Genomic DNA, 21,563 nt, shown 5'->3' on the forward strand with positions numbered 1-21,563 from the left:
TGGGTACGACATTTTCTAAGATGTAGATTTGATTTGTCGACAGCTATTAAACCTGGAGCGTGATGCAAATAGTGATACACGTGAAACTGTATTGCCGTTTTGTTGAGCGCACTATGACCAAGTGTTGTTGTACATAAATATAAAATAGATACTAAATAACAGGGTAAATAGCAGAAAACGACGTCCATTTTGGTTTTTTAAATGATTGTGGACACGTGTTTAGCAATAACAACAGCGTACACAGACATTCACACGAAAAGAATGTCCTGAAATGGATGATAATGATGAGGATGAGGATGAGGATGATAATGCTGATGATGATGATGATGATGATGATGATGCTGATGATGATCATGATGATGATGGTAGCAATATTCCAGCAAAATCATAATAATATAATTATAATTATACACACGTTTAAGGTCGCCATATAGGTTGTATATTGCTGAGTGCGGCGTAAAACTAAACTCACTCATACGTTTAATACATGTACATGTACTCAGGAGCACCTGTTGACTCTAACGACCTTAGTGCGCACACGTACATAAACAAACACGCCTACTACATTAATTGTAAACGTAATTACAATTATCACGCGAATTAGTGAACATCTTTAATTGTCCCCCATATTCTGAAGTCACATTTTATTCAATGTTTACAGGCACCAAATAATCCTTAATTATGTTTTCGAACGAAGTATCTTAAAGTTAAACGATTTTTTGTGTTCTTTCTTCACTTGTGGCAAATAACCAAAAGGCACTAGAAAATATTCCCACAAAAAAACTTAATGTCACAGACTTAAGAATAAAGAAATCTTTTAAAGTATTTTCTTCAACTTTGCAAGCCATCCTCCGTGTGATTGGCTAATCTCAAATTTCCCCCCTATCTGATGATTTGCGCATGGCTGTCGCCAGTGTGAGTACACCGCACGTTGAATCCGTCATGTTTACCCCCAAGCCCTGGTCTCCATTTGTGGCTCAGTCAAGACAGAAAGGAGTTCCTCAAAGCTACAGTTCACACACGTGATAATACCAGCAAGGCGGGGTATCCAGGTATACTATATATACAACACGGCCTTTGAGACTTAACACTCCCCCACTAAAACGCATCAGTCGGTGCCCGGCAGCGCTTCAAAGGTAAGGCTCTAATTTCTTATGTCATGCATTGATCAGCTGGGGTGAGTGAGTGAATGAGGTTCTAATGCCTCCTAGGCAGCAGCACACCTCTCATCATGACTATGGTGATATACTTTGTGTTTTATGGTGATATCTTTGAGTTATGTCTAATGTTTTGATAGTGGAATTTGTGTTTTGCGTTTCTTTGAAATTTGGGGTTATATTTCAGATATTTTGTTTTTGAGCTTGTTTAAAGTGTCAGTCAATAAAGGATGCCTGTATACATCTTACCATATAGTTTCAATCGATTTCTTATCTGATAATGGCCATACTCTTTTAAGGTGTAAACTAATTATCAATACTTTGTTTTGCAATTTAAGGTTAATTAGTTGAGTAGAGGTTATATCAAAAATATGTTTCGTAAATTCATATAACAGACCACCTGTAAATTGAACAAGACGTGCCATTTTAAAAAAACATGCTGAAAACAATTAGACAGTGTAAAACGTTTCCAACAAAGAGCGTTACCCTCAATAGTATTTTCATGTCATTTGATCAATGCCCGATGCAGCATGTATCTGATGAATTTACATCTGGGTAAGTTAAAGGTGCACGCCATTTCTGATTAGATCCATGTTCTATGTGGTTCCAACAAACAAAGTACAATACACAACATATATTCGAATTGAAACTATCGTCGGGTGAAGTCGGACTACTTAATGAAGACTTAAAAGGACTCACAACAGGTAAGTTTACGAGTAATCATTCAGGTACTTATATATGCTTATATATATTATACAGGTGAGTCTTTCAGCAGGTGTACAGATAAGTCCGTTGGTGATTACTCGGGTAAGCAATCGTTCAGGTACGTACGTATGTGAGCTACGTCTAAATAAGTCTTTGATTAATCGTTAAGGTAAATAAATTGCGTTAAACAGACCCGTCTGTCAGTATCACTTAAGATCGTCTGCGACTATTCGTTGAGGTAAGTATGTGAGTAATTGTTCAGGCACGTTCATTCGTTCAGGTAGGTATGTGAGTAATTGTTCAGGCATGTTCATTCGTTCAGGTAAGTATGTGAGTAATTGTTCAGGCATGTTCATTCGTTCAGGTAAGTATTTGAGTAATCGTTCAGGCAAGTCTGTCGCACAGGTAAGTGTTTAAGTTATTGTTAAGGTAATCATGAGAGTAATCGTGCTCGTAAATCTCATAATCATGTGAGTAATCATGCAGGTCCGTGAAAGATGATCATGCAGGTGAGTCCGTCCGTAATCGTGCAGGTACGTCTGCGAGAATTCAATCGTGTAATCATGCGGGTAAGTCCATGAATAATCATGCAGGTAAGTCTGCGAATGACCTGCCAACCCCTCACTGTGGTCAGAGAGTTCACCTTTACAACCCCAGGTAGACGGAAGCAGTCTCGGCGATACATGTGGCATTATTGTCCGTGGGATGTGTAAATGATTACGCTTTAACGGCTACAGCGGGCGTGGGTTATTAGTGAAGCAAAAAACTGATGTTCCACATTCGGGTCCTGGAGGTTATGTCAGGTTCGGTCCACCTTAACTCCAACCCAAAATACAGGTGTTTATAATTATACTTGTTCAATGACGTGTAACTTGTCAAGGTCTGTGCAGCGTTATCACTATCCGCAGTAGACAGATCACTCATTATAAACAACCCACTCTCATAAGCCGTGGGTGAATGAGTTTAGTGTTACTCCATTTTTAGCAATATTCCACCAATATCGAGGCGGGGGACACCAGAAATGGACTTCACACCTTGTACCCACGTGGGGAATCGAACCCGGGTTGTTCGGCGTGGTGAGCCAACGCTGTAAGCACAGGGTTACCTATATAACCAGACCTGGCGCCACGAATACGTTCATGTATTCATAACATAGTGAAACAGCGCGGTGGGGTGGCCTCGTGGTTAAGGCGTTCTCTCCTTACGCTCAAGCCCCAGGTTCGATTCCCTACGTAGGTAATATGTCCGAAGTCCATTTCAGGTGTCCCCGCCGTGATATTGCTAAAATATTCCTATAAGCGGCCAAACACCACACGCATTCACTCACCCGTAGTGAGACAACGTGTGGTCTCACCCTAGGCATACGACTTACTTAAAACCTGCTTTTCATCACCCAGCAGAAAACTCGAATGCATACGGAACCACCAGTTAGGGTTGAAAACTCGCATTTGCGCAGATGGATGAGTAATGGCATATAGGATGTATAATAAGATAATAATATTTCTGAAGTATTTTTCAGTTAAACAACCCAGCGGCCTCTTTTCGAACTAACATACACACTGATTCCCCTGTAGATACATTTCCGATGAATGTTATCAAAGCATTTCTTCTTTAATGTTGCGTTGAACAAACTTCTTACAAACTTTGGGATGTTTAATCTTAACTTATAGAAAAAGGTTTGAAAAGCTGTCAGTTTTCTTTTCGTCAAATAATCGTATTTGAAATCAGGCGTATATGGCGAGGCTTGTTTACCAGCATGGCAGCGACATGCTTTAAGTGCATTTCCATTAACGCACAATGCAAGCATTGCTGTGTGGAATATTCCGACTTTCACATGTAAAAACTAGAATAGGAAACCTCACAATGTATATTTTTACTTAGGTTTTATACTGGACAGTGTGTTCCATTTAATGACACATATCTAAATGTCAATGTACGTCTTTAAGTGCGTCATAGCCTTGTCTAGGGAATAATAGCATACTGCAAATATTAGACTGCAGCCCCAGGCTAAATATCTGTATCTCTGCATCTCTGCATCTCTGCATCTCTGCATCCCTACCTCCTGTGCGTTCATCATCACTCTTATTACACTGTGTTTCACTGTGGCACATGCATCTACTAACGCTTGAGAACGGGGTATGGGAGGGGTGTCTGTTAAGTACTGTTACAGTTTTTATGATGAAAAAACATGCACTGTGCGGTTTAACGATTGTGGTAAACGCGTGTGCTTGTTGGTTCAGTCATGGTTGTAACGGTTTGTTAGCCTAGTGACTGAAGAGTTCGTACCTAGCGCCGATGACCCGCCGATTCTCCACGTGGGCACAATGTGTTATGCTTATTTCTGATATCCCCCGTCGTGATATCGCTGTAATACTACTAAGAGCGGCGTAAACCTAAACTCGCTTACACATTCGATTTTGCTTTAGAGTAAAAACCATCTTTGGTCGTGTGGTTCGAAAAATACTCAAGAGCCAGTCTCATAGTGAGTGAGTGAGTGAGTTTAGTTTTACGCCGCTTTCAGCAATATTCCAGCAATATCACGGCGTGGGACACCAGAAAATGGGCTTCATACATTGTACCCATGCGGGGAATAGAACCCGGGTCTTCGGCGTGACGGTCAGTCTCATAGATGCATATCTAAAATCTATTGAGAAATTACAGATTAACATTTTATCCCAGTTAACCTTTAAATCACATGGTGAGGTGACGTAATTTGAGGGAGTGTAGGTTATTTGTGAAGGTCAAGGTGACACGATCGCGCCGTCATTGAAAGCCGCCATATTGGCCTACTGTGTCTGGTTTTGAACTGTGTCGGTTCCATGTCGTATGCCTCACACGACATCGATAACACAGCATGCTTACTACATATGTAATATATTTACCTACATGATTCAGATAAATACTTAGTGGTTGGCAACCAGGCACAACTGTTTAGATAAATACTGGCGGCGGGACGTTACAATGTGGCGGCAAGCAACCCTCGCCCATGACGCATAGCTGGGGATTTGGAAAGAAAATAGTGTTATGCGGAGCGCGCTGTTACGTGTGTCCTTTATAATCTGCAAATTGTGAATAGAAGTCTCGTGACTTGGACGTTTTGTGTTGCGCTTGACATCCGACTTTCGGAAAATCTCAGCTGCTACCCCGTTTTCTGATGCATATGGAATCGGTAAATGGTACATTAAACCGACAGTTTACATTTGATTTGATTAAATGTCGAGTTGACAGGCAATGGTTTAGATTAGGGCATGTTTCTAGTATAAGAAGAGTTGTCGGACGAAGTAGTGAGTGAGCGAGTGAGTTTGGTTTTACGCCGCTTTCAGAAATATTCCAGCACTACACTACACCAACACCGGAAATGGGTTTCACACATTGTACCCAGATAGGGAATGGAACCCGGGTCTTCGGGTGACGACAGAACGTTTCAACCACAAGGCAACCCCAGATGAAAGAGTGTGTTCGATGTTACGTTGCTTTGAGTGAGTTTCAGCAATGTTCCAATAATATCGCGACGAAAACTTAAAAAAAACTGGCTTCATACGTTATACCTATGCGGGGAATCGAACCCGGCCTCATCGTGTCGAGCGAACGCTTTAACTACTCGGCTACCTTAGCGCCCAGTCGATGTTATGGCAGGTTTGAAGGCGAGGCACGGTGGGGGTACTTTGCCATAATGTGGATGTTCCATGTATTGCTTGAAAATAATGAGTGAAAGATGGATATAAGGATGGATACAAGATAACACTGGGGCGGTGACCTGGACAGCATCATGACGACAGCGTCATTCAAAAAGTTCACTTTTTCGCAGAATTATGGGTAATCATTGTCTAGGATCTTTTACCAAAGCATCTAAGAAATAAGTGCAATAACCATGAACCTCGTTTTCACCTCAGCCCATCGTGCAAATAGTGTGAATGTCCAACTCTGAAGTATCCATCTGTAACATTCCAATATGAACCTGCTGGCAATCTGCGGCAGCGATTTCCGCAAATGTCTCCCATCATCTGTTCTGTACGAACCACAATTCTCTAGGAGATTTGTTTCGTTTTAAGGTCTTTTCAATATTTATCTTCGTCTACAACGGTGTACATTACGTGTTATTTGTACGCGCTCTTTGCAGTATCCTAGTGGTTATAGCGTTCGTTACCCGGTCCCGGGGTAGAACAGGCCTTCAGCAACCCATGGTTGCCATAAAAGGCAACTATGCTTGTCGTAAGAGGCGACTAACGGGATTGGGTGGTCAGGCTCGCTGACTTGGTTGACACATGTCATCGGTTCCCAATTGCGCAGATCGATGCTCATGATGTTGATCACTGGATTGTATGGTCCAGACTCTATTATTTACAGACTGCCGCCACATAGCTGGAATGTTGCTGAGTGCGGTGTAAAACTAAACTCACTCACTCACTAAAGCGTTCGTTCTTGGCGTCGATGACCCAGGTTCCATTTCCCACATTTTGTAACTCATTTCTGGCGTTCCCCGCCGTTATATCGCTTGGGCTCGTTCGTTACGATCGGGGATAGAATTGGTCTTCAGTATTGGTCGTTTGCAATATCTATGCGTGAAAAGTCTGGGTTAGAGTTGATCGCTACAACATACGCAGGTCGAACGAGGTGACTTATTGGATCTGATGGTCAAGAATTCGTGATTTGGAAGATTGCTAGTAGGGAGGTATGTGGCTGATAGAATTAATCACTAGTTTATTCGGCCCGTATTTAGAATATAGTTCGTACCAATAACAATCAAATAGTTTACAGTGTATAGTGTTTTTATTATTGCATCTTATGGATATGAAGTGCTAGTAGTCTTACCTCCCGATCCCGTTAGTCGCCTTTTACGACAATGAATACACATTGTCGTTTAGAACGTGGTCGAATGTAACATTTGGGTTTACACTTTTTTAGTAAAGTACAGATTCTAGTACTTTTTTGTTTGGTTGAGTCCCATCCGGGATTTGATCTCACTTTCAGAGACAGGCACCAAATCGTCAGCTCACAAAGATTGACGTCTAACCCACTCAGCCACCGCGGCGTCTTACGACAAGTATGTGTTGTTGTAAAGCAAAATGCAATCGGGATATTAACAGTTATTCTGGATGAATTTCCTTGCATTTGATAGTGTATTTATGTTGTTATTTGCCTTTTTTGTATGTAGACCTACTTTTCATTTTGTGGTTTATTTCACAGCATGATAGATTTGGGGCTTTTTCAGTTTGTAGTCGGTTTTTATTTTTTTTATTTTTTCTCTCTTTTGTATTTTTATTCATTTTTTTAAATTTTATTTTAATTAATCTAATTTTACTTTATTAACTGTTTGGGGAGGTGTATAAGAGCCATATAGCATAGCTCTTATACATGGAACTTTCGGTGTTAGACATGTACCCAGTCTGTTCACGTCTTGGTTCCATTCTTATCAAGTCTTTCAACCGCACTTGCAGCTTACAACATCATTGGAATATGACCCTGTCCAAAGTCGACCATACGAAACGTGCGTGCGCGCTCTAGTCTTACCCTCTGCAACAACCTACAGACGCCCCCCTTCCCCACCCCCACCCCGATTCGTACATGTGCACATGCTTTCGCGGAATCAGTGCAGATAGTTTGACCTTGTGTAACTGTTGTTCCTCGACCAAGGAAACCTACTTGTTCTCCTTGCACTATCATGGGAACGAGAACACGATTAAATGCTATTTCTATCTTACATCGTAATATATAAACTAGACAAATAAATTATGTTAAAACTATATATAAAATTATCGTCAGACTCAGGAATCAAACTGGCTTAAACATGCCCGTGAACGCAAACAAATCCAGTGTCTATAGTTGTCAAAAATGTGTCAAAATATTTGAGTGGAGATGATAGGAGTATAACTCAATAAGCAAATCGAGGCGCTGACAGATGTGAGACATCCCTTGTCGTCTAACGAGGGGGGAACAATTATCCCTCCCTCCAACACGTGACGATACACTAATCCTGCCTCACATTACAGATTGTATATTTCCTCACCTGCATATCATAATGTCAGGTGTTTGATCATCCAACTGTACCGACAATATTTGATAAACACCAGGTGGTATGGGTTATCGTAACAGCCATGTTGTTCGGTGTAACTCGTGTGTAATTGTTGCCGTCGGCCATGTGGTTTGCATGCTGGATAAGGGGGAGGGACCATTGGCGTAATTGAGGGTAAAAGAATAGGAAGTCAAGAGTTTTTCGAGGACAAGAAACTAACATCGTCTAAGCGGATCCATGTGTGAAAGAGTGAATGATACAATCACCGCACTGTCTGAAATTGGATCGTGGTTAACTAGTGGAATATGTCAGCACTTAACGTGAAACACAAAATATGTGTTTCTTAGGCTAAATAAGAAAATGAAATGTTTCTCGGGCAACATGTCCCGATCGTCCATTTCTCCACTACAAAAATGAGTGTAAGAACGAGTGTGTCTGAATCTACAACTTATTAACACGTGCTAAACTCTTAAGCTGTGTTTTAAGAGAAAAAAAGAAAAACTGTGTTTCTTCCGCGTCCATTTTTGTTCTATCATTTAAAAGAAAAGTCCTACCGCCCTCGACACTTTTGAAACAAATGTGCCCGAGAAACATTTACTTATTTTTACACAGCCATATAATTTTTTGGGAAAAATATGCTTTAGTCAGGGACCTTTTTAACCTAGATCCCACTAAAGGTCCATCTAAATGTTGTTACAGTCCACTTGTGACCCATCTATAGGTTATTCATAGCCCGCCTTGGAAGCCTAATCTGCATCTTTCTATTACAGTGTCCTCATATAACACAATGCCATCATACAGCACAATGCCCTCATACAGCACATCCACAGTTCATTCAGGACCCACCTGTCCACAGTCTATTCTCCAACAGTCCATCTGGGGCCCAACCTCGAGCACATTTTGTGCCCACCAACAGCCCATCTATCTATCTATCTATCTATCTATCTATCTATCTATCTATCTATCTATCTATCTATCTATCTATCTATCTATCTATCTATCTATCTATCAATCTATCTATCTATCTATCTATCTATCTGTCTGTCTGTCTGTCTGTCTACAGTCCTCCTACAGTCGATCTGGGCCCCTCTGGAGCCCAATTTGACCCCCATCCACGCACTATTTAGAACCCATCTCTACGCGATCTATCCTACATACAGCCCTCATCTATCTGGGGTCCATTTTCAGTCCATTTACTGCCCATCTACTACACCCATCTAGGACCATCCATCTTGAGCCCAGTTTGAGCCCATGCACGGCCCATTTAGGATCTAAATCTCTAATAAGGCCATCATACAGCCTCTGTTGGGCTCATCTACAGCCCATTGTCAACTTATTATAGTCCATTTAAGATCGATCTACACTCCATCAATCGCTTACAAAACCCTCATACAGCCTCCATCTACAGTCTAGTTTAAGCTAACTTACGACATACCTGAAGCCCTTCTACAACTTACTGACGATATAACTGATTAATGTTATCCCGATAAGTAGAATATACAGAACAAGAAAATGGTGGTTGGCTGATCAGGTCTCTAAAACAACTGTTCAAGAATATTGAAGTATTCACGACACCATTAAATTTGATGATGAAGTAATTCTACAATATGTACACGCCAGGTCAAGATATGCTTAAATTACAAAGTAAAATTAACTGGGTTTCAAGTAATAACGTCATATGTTATTCACACGTGCCTTTAGCTATGCATGGATTATGCAAGATGTTTGGGATGCTACTATTTTTATATCTACATTTAGAAGACGTTTGATCGATGTGTACGTTCAATCCTAGCCGCAAAATATTGAATTTATATCATATTTGCCACACTACTCTAGGCACCGTTGGGGCGAGTGGCCAATTGTGTTCTAGACCTAACTCAAACTGTTAGGACAGCAAAGCGTTCCGAGCATTGTTGCTTTTGAAAAATTACATAAAAAAACTTGTCTCGGTGGGACAGCGGAAGTAGTGATTCAAACTTGGATCCGTCCTTAAATCATTAGTACCGTGAGTACTGAACTCTACACAGCATTAATGCAATGCGCTGCCTCAGGCGCAACAACCTGCACCGACAGTGAACATATCCCAGCTTTGCCGCCGACCACGGGGGCGTATAATGAGATTCAGACAGGGGAAATATCAGGCTATTAGCTCTTAATGAAAACCAAACTAGGAAATTTGTTGTTGTCCAGGACACGAAACAATAGCCACAGTGATCACAGTTACATGGCCATGCGTTTTGTAGTGGCAGTGTTTTGATCTGAGATTGTTTGAAGGATTGTTTGGATACTACAGTTTGTTGTTTCTATGGGGAAAGGAATACCCTTAACGGAGGGGTATTACATGTCAAAACATTGATTACAGAACAGTCTCGTTTCCTGTTCCGTCCTCTTGCGCAATTTAGTGCGATAACCAGTCCAGAATTTTTAGACTGTTGCATTTAACTGGATGCATAAATATCAATCAGTATGATTGTTACGTCTAAGCACTTGTATATTACAAGACGACGTTCCTTCAAATCATAGCAAACACATCGTACAGCATGCTCTGTCGTAGCCCTGCTTTGACAAACGGAAACATGGAAACGTGGAAATCTCAAAAGGAGAAAACTTTGGCGACCTGGTACGAAACTGATATTACATCAATCTCATTGTGCGCTGCAGAATTACGCTGAGTAAGCACACAAAAAATACAGGACAGGTTTAACCAGTGAGCCAGATGCATTGTGAATCATTTTACGACCTCATCAAACAGGGGCAGTCTGTGATTCCATAGTTAAGGTATGCTGTCTGGACCTCGATATGAAGGATAGAAAGGCGGTGTTATTTAAGTTTCAAATTAAAATTCATTTGTAAGTAACATTTTCTTATGAAACAAGGAATTGGAATTCAGTTTAACCAGAGTTGTCTGTGGTGTCTATTTTCAGTTTCACACGAGAAAATTCGGATCGGCTGAAAAGTAGGTCATTGTCTGAATAGGTTAACACATGGGGTCGATTGTAGTCCAGCTGAAACTGTCTGATTCGTTGTCCATGTAGTGGGTATTCCGTTTTTAAATACGATGGAGCCCGCGCATTAAAGCCTTTAGCTCTATTCCAGCATTAGCACTATGAGGAATACTGGAAACAGAGAAACATATAGAATCGAGCAAACGCTTTAAACACTAGGTTATTCCAACAGTGTTTCCCGCCATGTTGGTGGAATATTGTTGAGTGCGGCGTAAAAGTAAACTCACTCGGCCAACTGGGTTTTCTATACTGAATTAGATAGCTGCAGTCGCGGAATGTTATTTCAACCACTTCCGGCAGGTTGAGCGAATATTTTGTAATGTTCTCAGGTTTTTCCGGAAACATTTTTTGCTAAACTATTTTATGGCATGTTGTTGTGTCAAAATATCACAGGTCAGTTCGTTGCAGACATACATACACATGTGTTCAACAAGAGCGCTCAACAACTTGCACCTACTTCAACCGAAACTAGAGAAACTGGGTTCTGTCTGCTTCAGAAAATTTTGTTGTGACGCATACTTGGTTCAGGACTACATCAATGGGCGAGTGGTAGTACTTCACTGAGACGGGGGGGATAAGTACAGTGGAAGCTCTGAAAACCGGCATTTGTCCAATCCGACGAGTTGTCAACACCAGCATAAAATCTCAGTCCCGCCCGTGGCATGTACATTTATCATCAGCTCTACAATCCGGTATGTTGTCTAAACCGGATTTTGTCTTCAGTCCCGATGAGTGCCGATTTTGACAGCCTCCACTGTAGTTACTTCATTAGTAAAATCTTAACTGGGTCCAATATTTAAATGTCTACTCTAAATTTTTCACAATCTGTTAACCCTGTGCTACTTCACGTGAAAGTGTGTTCGTTCCAATTTATACAATATGTTCATCATCCTCGGAGAAGATACTTTCATGTACGCATGTGATACTTTCATGGACGTAAGTGATACTTTCATGAACGCAGGTGATACTTACATCTTCTTGCGCTCATCATTGAAAAAGATAATTTCAACTACGTAGGTAATACCCACATGGTTATAAAAGATAAATTCATCTACGTAGGTAATACCCACATGGTTATAAAAGATAATTTCATCTACGTAGTTAATACCCACATGGTTATAAAAGACAATTCCATCTAGGTAGATAACATCTTCGTACAAGACACTTTCATCTACATAGGTAATACCCACATGGTTATAAAAGACAATTCCATCTAGGTAGATAACATCTTCGTAAAAGACACTTTCATCTACGTAGGTAATACCCACATGGTTATAAAAGACAATTCCATCTAGGTAGATAACATCTTCGTAAAAGACACTTTCATCTACGTAGGTAATACCCACATGGTTATAAAAGACAATTCCATCTAGGTAGATAACATCTTCGTAAAAGACACTTTCATCTACGTAGGTAATACCCACATGGTTATAAAAGACAATTCCATCTAGGTAGATAACATCTTCGTAAAAGACACTTTCATCTCCGTAGGTAATACCCACATGGTTATAAAAGACAATTCCATCTAGGTAGATAACATCTTCGTAAAAGACACTTTCATCTACGTAGGTAATACCCACATGGTTATAAAAGACAATTCCATCTAGGTAGATAACATCTTCGTAAAAGACACTTTCATCTACGTAGGTATTACCCACATGGTTATAAAAGACAATTCCATCTAGGTAGATAACATCTTCGTAAAAGACACTTTCATCTACGTAGGTAATACCCACATGGTTATAAAAGACAATTCCATCTAGGTAGATAACATCTTCGTAAAAGACACTTTCATCTCCGTAGGTAATACCCACATGGTTATAAAAGACAATTCCATCTAGGTAGATAACATCTTCGTAAAAGACACTTTCATCTACGTAGGTAATACCCACATGGTTATAAAAGACAATTCCATCTAGGTAGATAACATCTTCGTAAAAGACACTTTCATCTACGTAGGTAATACCCACATGGTTATAAAAGACAATTCCATCTAGGTAGATAACATCTTCGTAAAAGACACTTTCATCTACGTAGGTAATACCCACATGGTTATAAAAGACAATTCCATCTAGGTAGATAACATCTTCGTAAAAGACACTTTCATCTACGTAGGTAATACCCACATGGTTATAAAAGACAATTCCATCTAGGTAGATAACATCTTCGTAAAAGACACTTTCATCTACGTAGGTAATACCCACATGGTTATAAAAGACAATTCCCTCTAGGTAGATAACATCTTCGTAAAGGACAATTTCATCTACGTAGGTAATACCCACATGGTTATAAAAGACAATTCCATCTAGGTAGATAACATCTTCGTAAAAGACACTTTCATCTACGTAGGTAATACCCACATGGTTATAAAAGACAATTCCATCTAGGTAGATAACATCTTCGTAAAAGACACTTTCATCTACGTAGGTAATACCCACATGGTTATAAAAGACAATTCCATCTAGGTAGATAACATCTTCGTAAAAGACACTTTCATCTACGTAGGTAATACCCACATGGTTATAAAAGACAATTCCATCTAGGTAGATAACATCTTCGTAAAAGACACTTTCATCTACGTAGGTAATACCCACATGGTTATAAAAGACAATTCCCTCTAGGTAGATAACATCTTCGTAAAGGACAATTTCATCTACGTAGGTAATACCCACATGGTTATAAAAGACAATTCCCTCTAGGTAGATAACATCTTCGTAAAAGACACTTTCATCTACGTAGGTAATACCCACATGGTTATAAAAGACAATTCCCTCTAGGTAGATAACATCTTCGTAAAGGACAATTTCATCTACGTAGGTAATACCCACATGGTTATAAAAGACAATTCCCTCTAGGTAGATAACATCTTCGTAAAAGACACTTTCATCTCCGTAGGTAATACCCACATGGTTATAAAAGACAATTCCATCTAGGTAGATAACATCTTCGTAAAAGACAATTTCATCTACGTAGGTAATACGCGCATGGTTATAAAAGACAATTCCATCTAGGTAGATAACATCTTCGTAAAGGACAATTTCATCTACGTAGGTAATACCCACATGGTTATAAAAGACAATTCCCTCTAGGTAGATAACATCTTCGTAAAAGACACTTTCATCTACGTAGGTAATACCCACATGGTTATAAAAGACAATTCCCTCTAGGTAGATAACATCTTCGTAAAAGACAATTTCATCTACGTAGGTAATACGCGCATGGTTATAAAAGACAATTCCCTCTAGGTAGATAACATCTTCGTAAAAGACACTTTCATCTCCGTAGGTAATACCCACATGGTTATAAAAGACAATTCCCTCTAGGTAGATAACATCTTCGTAAAGGACAATTTCATCTACGTAGGTAATACCCACATGGTTATAAAAGACAATTCCCTCTAGGTAGATAACATCTTCGTAAAAGACACTTTCATCTCCGTAGGTAATACCCACATGGTTATAAAAGACAATTCCCTCTAGGTAGATAACATCTTCGTAAAGGACAATTTCATCTACGTAGGTAATACCCACATGGTTATAAAAGACAATTCCCTCTAGGTAGATAACATCTTCGTAAAAGACACTTTCATCTCCGTAGGTAATACCCACATGGTTATAAAAGACAATTCCCTCTAGGTAGATAACATCTTCGTAAAGGACAATTTCATCTACGTAGGTAATACGCGCATGGTTATAAAAGACAATTCCCTCTAGGTAGATAACATCTTCGTAAAAGACACTTTCATCTCCGTAGGTAATACCCACATGGTTATAAAAGACAATTCCCTCTAGGTAGATAACATCTTCGTAAAGGACAATTTCATCTACGTAGGTAATACCCACATGGTTATAAAAGACAATTCCCTCTAGGTAGATAACATCTTCGTAAAGGACAATTTCATCTACGTAGGTAATACCCACATGGTTATAAAAGACAATTCCCTCTAGGTAGATAACATCTTCGTAAAGGACAATTTCATCTACGTAGGTAATACCCACATGGTTATAAAAGACAATTCCCTCTAGGTAGATAACATCTTCGTAAAAGACACTTTCATCTCCGTAGGTAATACCCACATGGTTATAAAAGACAATTCCCTCTAGGTAGATAACATCTTCGTAAAGGACAATTTCATCTACGTAGGTAATACCCACATGGTTATAAAAGACAATTCCCTCTAGGTAGATAACATCTTCGTAAAAGACACTTTCATCTCCGTAGGTAATACCCACATGGTTATAAAAGACAATTCCCTCTAGGTAGATAACATCTTCGTAAAGGACAATTTCATCTACGTAGGTAATACGCGCATGGTTATAAAAGACAATTCCCTCTAGGTAGATAACATCTTCGTAAAAGACACTTTCATCTCCGTAGGTAATACCCACATGGTTATAAAAGACAATTCCCTCTAGGTAGATAACATCTTCGTAAAGGACAATTTCATCTACGTAGGTAATACCCACATGGTTATAAAAGACAATTCCCTCTAGGTAGATAACATCTTCGTAAAAGACACTTTCATCTCCGTAGGTAATACCCACATGGTTATAAAAGACAATTCCCTCTAGGTAGATAACATCTTCGTAAAGGACAATTTCATCTACGTAGGTAATACCCACATGGTTATAAAAGACAATTCCCTCTAGGTAGATAACATCTTCGTAAAAGACACTTTCATCTACGTAGGTAATACCCACATGGTTATAAAAGACAATTCCATCTAGGTAGATAACATCTTCGTAAAAGACAATTTCATCTACGTAGGTAATACGCGCATGGTTATAAAAGACAATTCCCTCTAGGTAGATAACATCTTCGTAAAAGACAATTTCATCTACGTAGGTAATACCCACATGGTTATAAAAGACAATTCCCTCTAGGTAGATAACATCTTCGTAAAGGACAATTTCATCTACGTAGGTAATACCCACATGGTTATAAAAGACAATTCCCTCTAGGTAGATAACATCTTCGTAAAAGACACTTTCATCTACGTAGGTAATACCCACATGGTTATAAAAGACAATTCCCTCTAGGTAGATAACATCTTCGTAAAAGACAATTTCATCTACGTAGGTAATACCCACATGGTTATAAAAGACAATTCCCTCTAGGTAGATAACATCTTCGTAAAAGACAATTTCATCTACGTAGGTAATACCCACATGGTTATAAAAGACAATTCCCTCTAGGTAGATAACATCTTCGTAAAAGACAATTTCATCTACGTAGGTAATACCCACATGGTTATAAAAGACAATTCCATCTAGGTAGATAACATCTTCGTAAAAGACAATTTCATCTACGTAGGTAATACGCGCATGGTTATAAAAGACAATTCCCTCTAGGTAGATAACATCTTCGTAAAGGACAATTTCATCTACGTAGGTAATACCCACATGGTTATAAAAGACAATTCCATCTAGGTAGATAACATCTTCGTAAAAGACAATTTCATCTACGTAGGTAATACGCGCATGGTTATAAAAGACAATTCCCTCTAGGTAGATAACATCTTCGTAAAAGACAATTTCATCTACGTAGGTACAGTATGGTTCAAAATTATTGAGAATTGCTAAAGCATTTCATATTATTAAACAAGAACAAATCAGATAAAATTGAATGTATTGTGAAAGTGAACTGACCTTTTCATGTTGTGTAGGTAACAATTTAATATTTTATCAAGTCTCCTTGAGCTTCACGGGACAGTCTAAGACGGGTAGGCATACTTCCTATCAGAGAGGTTAGTGTCTCGTGAGTTATGCTGTCCCAGTATCGGACCACTTCTCTCTTCATGTCTTCAATTTTTGTCAACCCCTTTTGATTCACACATTCCTTCATCATCCCCCAAATGTTCTCAATGGGATTTAAGTCAGGACTATATGCAGGAAATGGTAATGCAGTCACATTTTTCTCCTGAAACCACTGCTTGGCATGTTTTGCGGTGTGTTTAGGATCATTATCTTGCTGCAAAATCCAGTCATTTCCATAAAACACATGTGCACTTGGAAGGAGAAAATTATCTAATATGTTAGTGTAGCGTTGACTTGTCAGATTTCCCTCAAACACACACAGCGGGGTCGTTCCTAATAAGGATATCCCTCCCCATACATGAAACTTTGGGCTGTATTTAGGTCGTCGATACAACGGTGCTGACGCAGAATTTGTCCATATTTTCACATTATTGGGATATACCCATATTGAGCTTTCATCAGTAAAAATCACATTTTCCAAGTCAAAGTTTTCATGTGCCAAACACCAGTGAACACGCCTGTCTTTATGTTCTTGTTTCATGAGAGGAGAAGGAATTCCAGTCTTTTTCTCCCATCCAAGATCAATCAAATTTCTTCTAACTGTAAATTTTGATACAACTGTTGATCCCCTTTCTATCATTTCATACCTGATGTTGGAGATGCTTGCCCTTTGCTTTTTAGACGCTAAAATTCCCAGCCGGACGCGATCTGAGAAGTCCAATTTTCTGGGTCTCCCTGCTCCTTTCTGGTGCCCAAAATCCTTTCCCTCTTTAAAATTCTTCCTAATCCTATACACAGTAGAAAGAGGAGTTCCTGTTCTCTCTGCCAATGCATTTACATCATCAATTCCTTGATTACACAACTCAAAAATCAACCTTCTTTTATCTTCAGCAGACATTGTTGACAGTGCTGAGGAAAATGACGTCTGCTACAAATTCAGGGGAGGTAACTCTAATTGTACTATACTCAGTAGGCCAAGATGAGTTACCTCCCTTATACCATTACTTAGTTTTAAGTATCAGTGAATCAGTTGAGGTGTTAGGATAGCTCAAAGTAAGAAGAAAAATTCTCAATAATTATGAACCAGACTATAATACGCGCATCTTCGTAAAGGACAATTTCATCTACGTAGGTAATACGCGCATCATCGTAAAGGACAATTCCATCTAGGTAGATAACATCTTCGTAAAAGACACTTTCACTTACGTAGGTAATACGCGCATCTTCGTACAGGACAATTTCATATGCGTCGAAGATACGTTCATCTACGTTAATGCTGAGAAAAATAGATTTGACGCATCTGCGGCTGTTCGATCATCTTTCGCGACAAAACAACTTCAAACTCATCATTAAACCTAACTCACTTATGCATCCACTTATATCACTGTAATCACATAATATATTTCATCTCTACAGGTATAGAAATGACGAACGACATAGGCCTGATCACCTTGGCGATAGTGAGTATAGCGTGCTTGTCCCAGGCTCTCAGTGTGAATGCACCCTACGACAAACGTCACCAGTTGCCTGATCACCTACGGTGGATCGACAACGCCCGTCATCATGCAGGGGATCCAGACCTTCGTGGTCACCAACCGATCAGGAAGGAAGTGACGAAGACGAATAAAACGCGTCTGGACGTGACCTACCAGAATGACCAGTCGCACGTGGAGGAAACTGACTACCAAAATGGCGGACAGAAACGCTCGGGCGCTTGTAAGAGCGCGAACAGCTTCCTGAAGACGAAGCTGAAGAACCTCCGCCATCAGTACAAACAGAAGATGAAGGCTATCAAGAAGATCATTATCAAACTGCTCGACGACAGCTTCGAAGACCCTAACGATCCCGTGTCCGATTTCTGCACCGTCAATGGCGAGATGGTCGACGTTCCGACGGCCAACGGTCCTCTCAACGATGAAAATATCAAGGCCGCGAACAGCGAGGAGCCATGCAAGGTCAGCCCGTGGTCGGAGTGGAGGACTTTGGCATTTGGCACTCTCGAAAGACGACGGGAGGTGGTGAGTGACGGGTGTGGATGTCCCCCTGAGGACGAGCTGGTTCAGGTGATCGATGTCGGACTCTACCTGGGTGAGGAGATTCAAGTTGGGCTTGTTGGGATGGGTGCCGGAAGTGGAAGTGATTGAGTTTGTGTGGGTTTTTGGTGAGTGAGTGGCTACTGGGTGAGTGAGTTTGAGTAGGTATTGGGTGAGTGAGTGGGTACTGTGTTAATGGTTTTGAGTGAGTATTGGTGGGTATTGCGTGAGTAAATGAGTGAGTTTGAGTGGATACTGGGTGAGTGAGTAAGTTGAGTGTATTGGGTAAGCGAGTGAGTTTGAGCGGTTACTGAGTGAGTGAGTTTATAATGGTTAAGTGCGTAATGCTGAGTGTGAGGGATGAGTGAGTAAGTGAGTGAGCGAGCGAGCGAGCGAGCTTCTTGATTCTTCTTGCTAAACAATATTTTCATTCATAAAGCTATGCAGAATAACAGTAAGACATGTTTTTCATGTCATGTCTGTCGTCCTTCCCCAGGAAACAACACATCACCCAAGTTTCAAAACCCTGATGTTGTTGGTAATAATTTCGACGAGGATTTCCTCAACCACTTCGGGGGCAACAACGGCGATGGCGGAAACAGTGGAGGCAACGGCGGAAATACTGTGGGATACGGGAACTCTAATGGTGGCAATAACGGTGGCAATAACGGTGGCAATAACGGCGGCAACAATGCCAGCAACAGTGGCAACAACAACGGCAGCAACAACGGCGGCAACAACGGTAGCAACAACGGCAGCTATGGCAATGATGGCGGCTTCGGAAATGAAGGAAACAATGGCGGTAACGGCATCAGTGGCAACAATGGCGCTAACGGCAACGGTGGCATAGGAAATGGTAATGGCGGATCCAACAACATTGGCAACGGTGGATCTGGATCAAGTGTTAGGGATATCCTTCTTGTACTTGACTCTTCAGGTTCCATTGAAACTGACGATTTCGAGCTGATGAAAGACGGCGTTGTCATGATGATTGATTTATTCTGCGGTGGTTTTGGGCCCCTGAAAACCAACAACCGCCTCGCCATAGTCCAGTTTGCCAGCAACGTCACCGTCATCCACCGATTCAGTGACTCCCAGTATCCCGCGGACTTGAAGGAAAAGGTGCAGAACCTCAGGCACTACAAGGGAAACACGTGTACCGGAAACGCGCTGCATGCGGCCATGATGAAAGTTTTCAGTTTCCTTCACGGTAGGTCGTTAATACATTTACTCGAAATTAGGCTGTGTAATTCGGCATGCTCTTGAACCCCCAATACAAAATGTGACCGTGGCGGTATTAATTCGTGACTTTTTAGTTAGTTAGTTTGGATACGAAAGCCGAAAAATGCTTTATCATTCAGGCGAAAGACAGCATCCCGTTCCATATTTGTATTATCAAGTTAAAATTTAATATACAATGATGAGGCACGGGATGTAAAACATGAGGGGTATGATTTTACGCCGCTTCTAGTAATATTTCAGCAGTATCAGGGCGTTAGGACACCAGAAATGGGCTTCACACATTGTGCCCATGTGTGGTATAGAATCGGGTTTGTGGTGTGACGAGCGAACGTTTTAACCACTAGGCTACCCCAGATGAAAGAGTGATGAGGCTACCCCGCCCACCCAGGTGCAACGTTTTACGTAATATTTCATGTCCATGCATTACTTCTCGGTAAGAGGCGATGGGGTTAAAGCGTTCGCTCGTCAGGTTCGATTCCCCACATGGGTACAATATTCTGGCGCCCCCGCCGAGTTATTGCTGAAATATTGTTGAAGCGGCGTAAACTAAATTCACTCATTCACTCACTTCCAGGTATGAGGGACTACACGGTGAAAGACACCTTGATCGTGACCGACGGACAGTCTAACTGTGGCATTGATATCCGCCGTGCGGCCTCTGAACTCCAACAAGCGAGCAACGTCTTTGCCCTTGGCGTCGGCATAGCTGGAAAGATCAAGGCCAGAGATGAAGTGAAATCTGTTGTTTCTATGGAGGACCCTCATCACATTTTCTCTCTTGCGAAGTTTGCTGACTTCAAGGCAATGGTAGAAAACCTCAAGAGACACAGGGCTACCAATAACCCATGCACGCCCATTCAAGACCCTTGAACGGCTTCGAATTGAAGCCATTGGGCGGTTGGAGTTGGGAGCGGTTTGGGCAGATTTTATTGTGCGTTGCGAGTACGACGGAACAGATCCCTTGTGCAAAAGGTGGTTCTGTTTGGCTGTGGCCATATTTTACAATAAATAACGTTAGATTTCGAACCTGGAACGGTTTAAAAACATGTTATCTGTCCTTCAGACTGTGTAACGTCTTACCCTACTGTGCATAAGATGCGCGTAAACCCGTGCGCATTCTGCCGCCCGTACTTGTTTCGTTTGTGAATAAAATTAATTCACAAATTCACAATTTCGGTCTTCCCATCAATTTCTTATGTCAAGCTACTGCAAGACAAATGGGCAAATACGGACTTACAGTCCAGACAAAAATGTCATCTTGTCATTGAATATATCGCCCAGGTCCGTGGATTCCACACAAACACGAACGCCAAATCAACTTATATGTCACACAAACATACATGAAACATAGACACGCATCTCACATCCACATACATGTCCCACAAATATGTATGTCACATCAACATAATGTCACACAAACGTACATGACACACACTCATTTATATGTCATACAAACATGCATGCCACACAAACATGCATGTCACTCAAACATGCATGTCATACAAATATGCACGTGACACATACATGTCATATAAACATACATGTCACATAAACACACGCCACACAAACATGCATGTCACACAAACATACATGTCACAGAAACATACAAATACAAATATGTCATACAAATATGTATGCCACACAAACGCGCA

General features: G+C 40.6%; 1 protein-coding gene across 2 annotated transcripts; it reads left to right on the forward strand.

The window, feature by feature from the left end:
- Window positions 1-963: 963 nt before the first annotated feature.
- Window positions 964-21,080, forward strand: LOC137272402 (uncharacterized). Of its 2 annotated transcripts, none has more exons than XM_067804777.1 (4): window positions 964-1,136; window positions 18,053-18,724; window positions 19,166-19,879; window positions 20,486-21,080. In XM_067804777.1, the coding sequence occupies exons 2-4, from the start codon at window positions 18,061-18,063 to the stop codon at window positions 20,779-20,781; spliced, it is 1,674 nt and encodes a 557-aa protein (XP_067660878.1). In that variant the 5' UTR covers window positions 964-1,136; window positions 18,053-18,060; the 3' UTR covers window positions 20,782-21,080. The 2 variants fall into 2 exon arrangements, with proteins under 2 accessions (XP_067660878.1, XP_067660879.1); XM_067804778.1 differs by having other exon boundaries at window positions 964-1,052.
- Window positions 21,081-21,563: the final 483 nt, after the last annotated feature.

This window comes from Haliotis asinina, chromosome 2 (genome assembly GCF_037392515.1).
Source record: "Haliotis asinina isolate JCU_RB_2024 chromosome 2, JCU_Hal_asi_v2, whole genome shotgun sequence".
NCBI classification, from domain to species: Eukaryota; Metazoa; Mollusca; class Gastropoda; order Lepetellida; family Haliotidae; genus Haliotis; species Haliotis asinina.

Coding starts and splice junctions, on each gene's coding strand:
- LOC137272402 (XM_067804777.1), top strand. CDS start 18,061: ATGACGAACGACATAGGCCTGATCACCTTGGCGATAGTGAGTATAGCG. Junction 18,725..19,165: donor CGATGTCGGACTCTACCTGG/GTGAGGAGATTC, acceptor GTCCTTCCCCAG/GAAACAACACATCACCCAAG. Junction 19,880..20,485: donor AGTTTTCAGTTTCCTTCACG/GTAGGTCGTTAA, acceptor ACTCACTTCCAG/GTATGAGGGACTACACGGTG.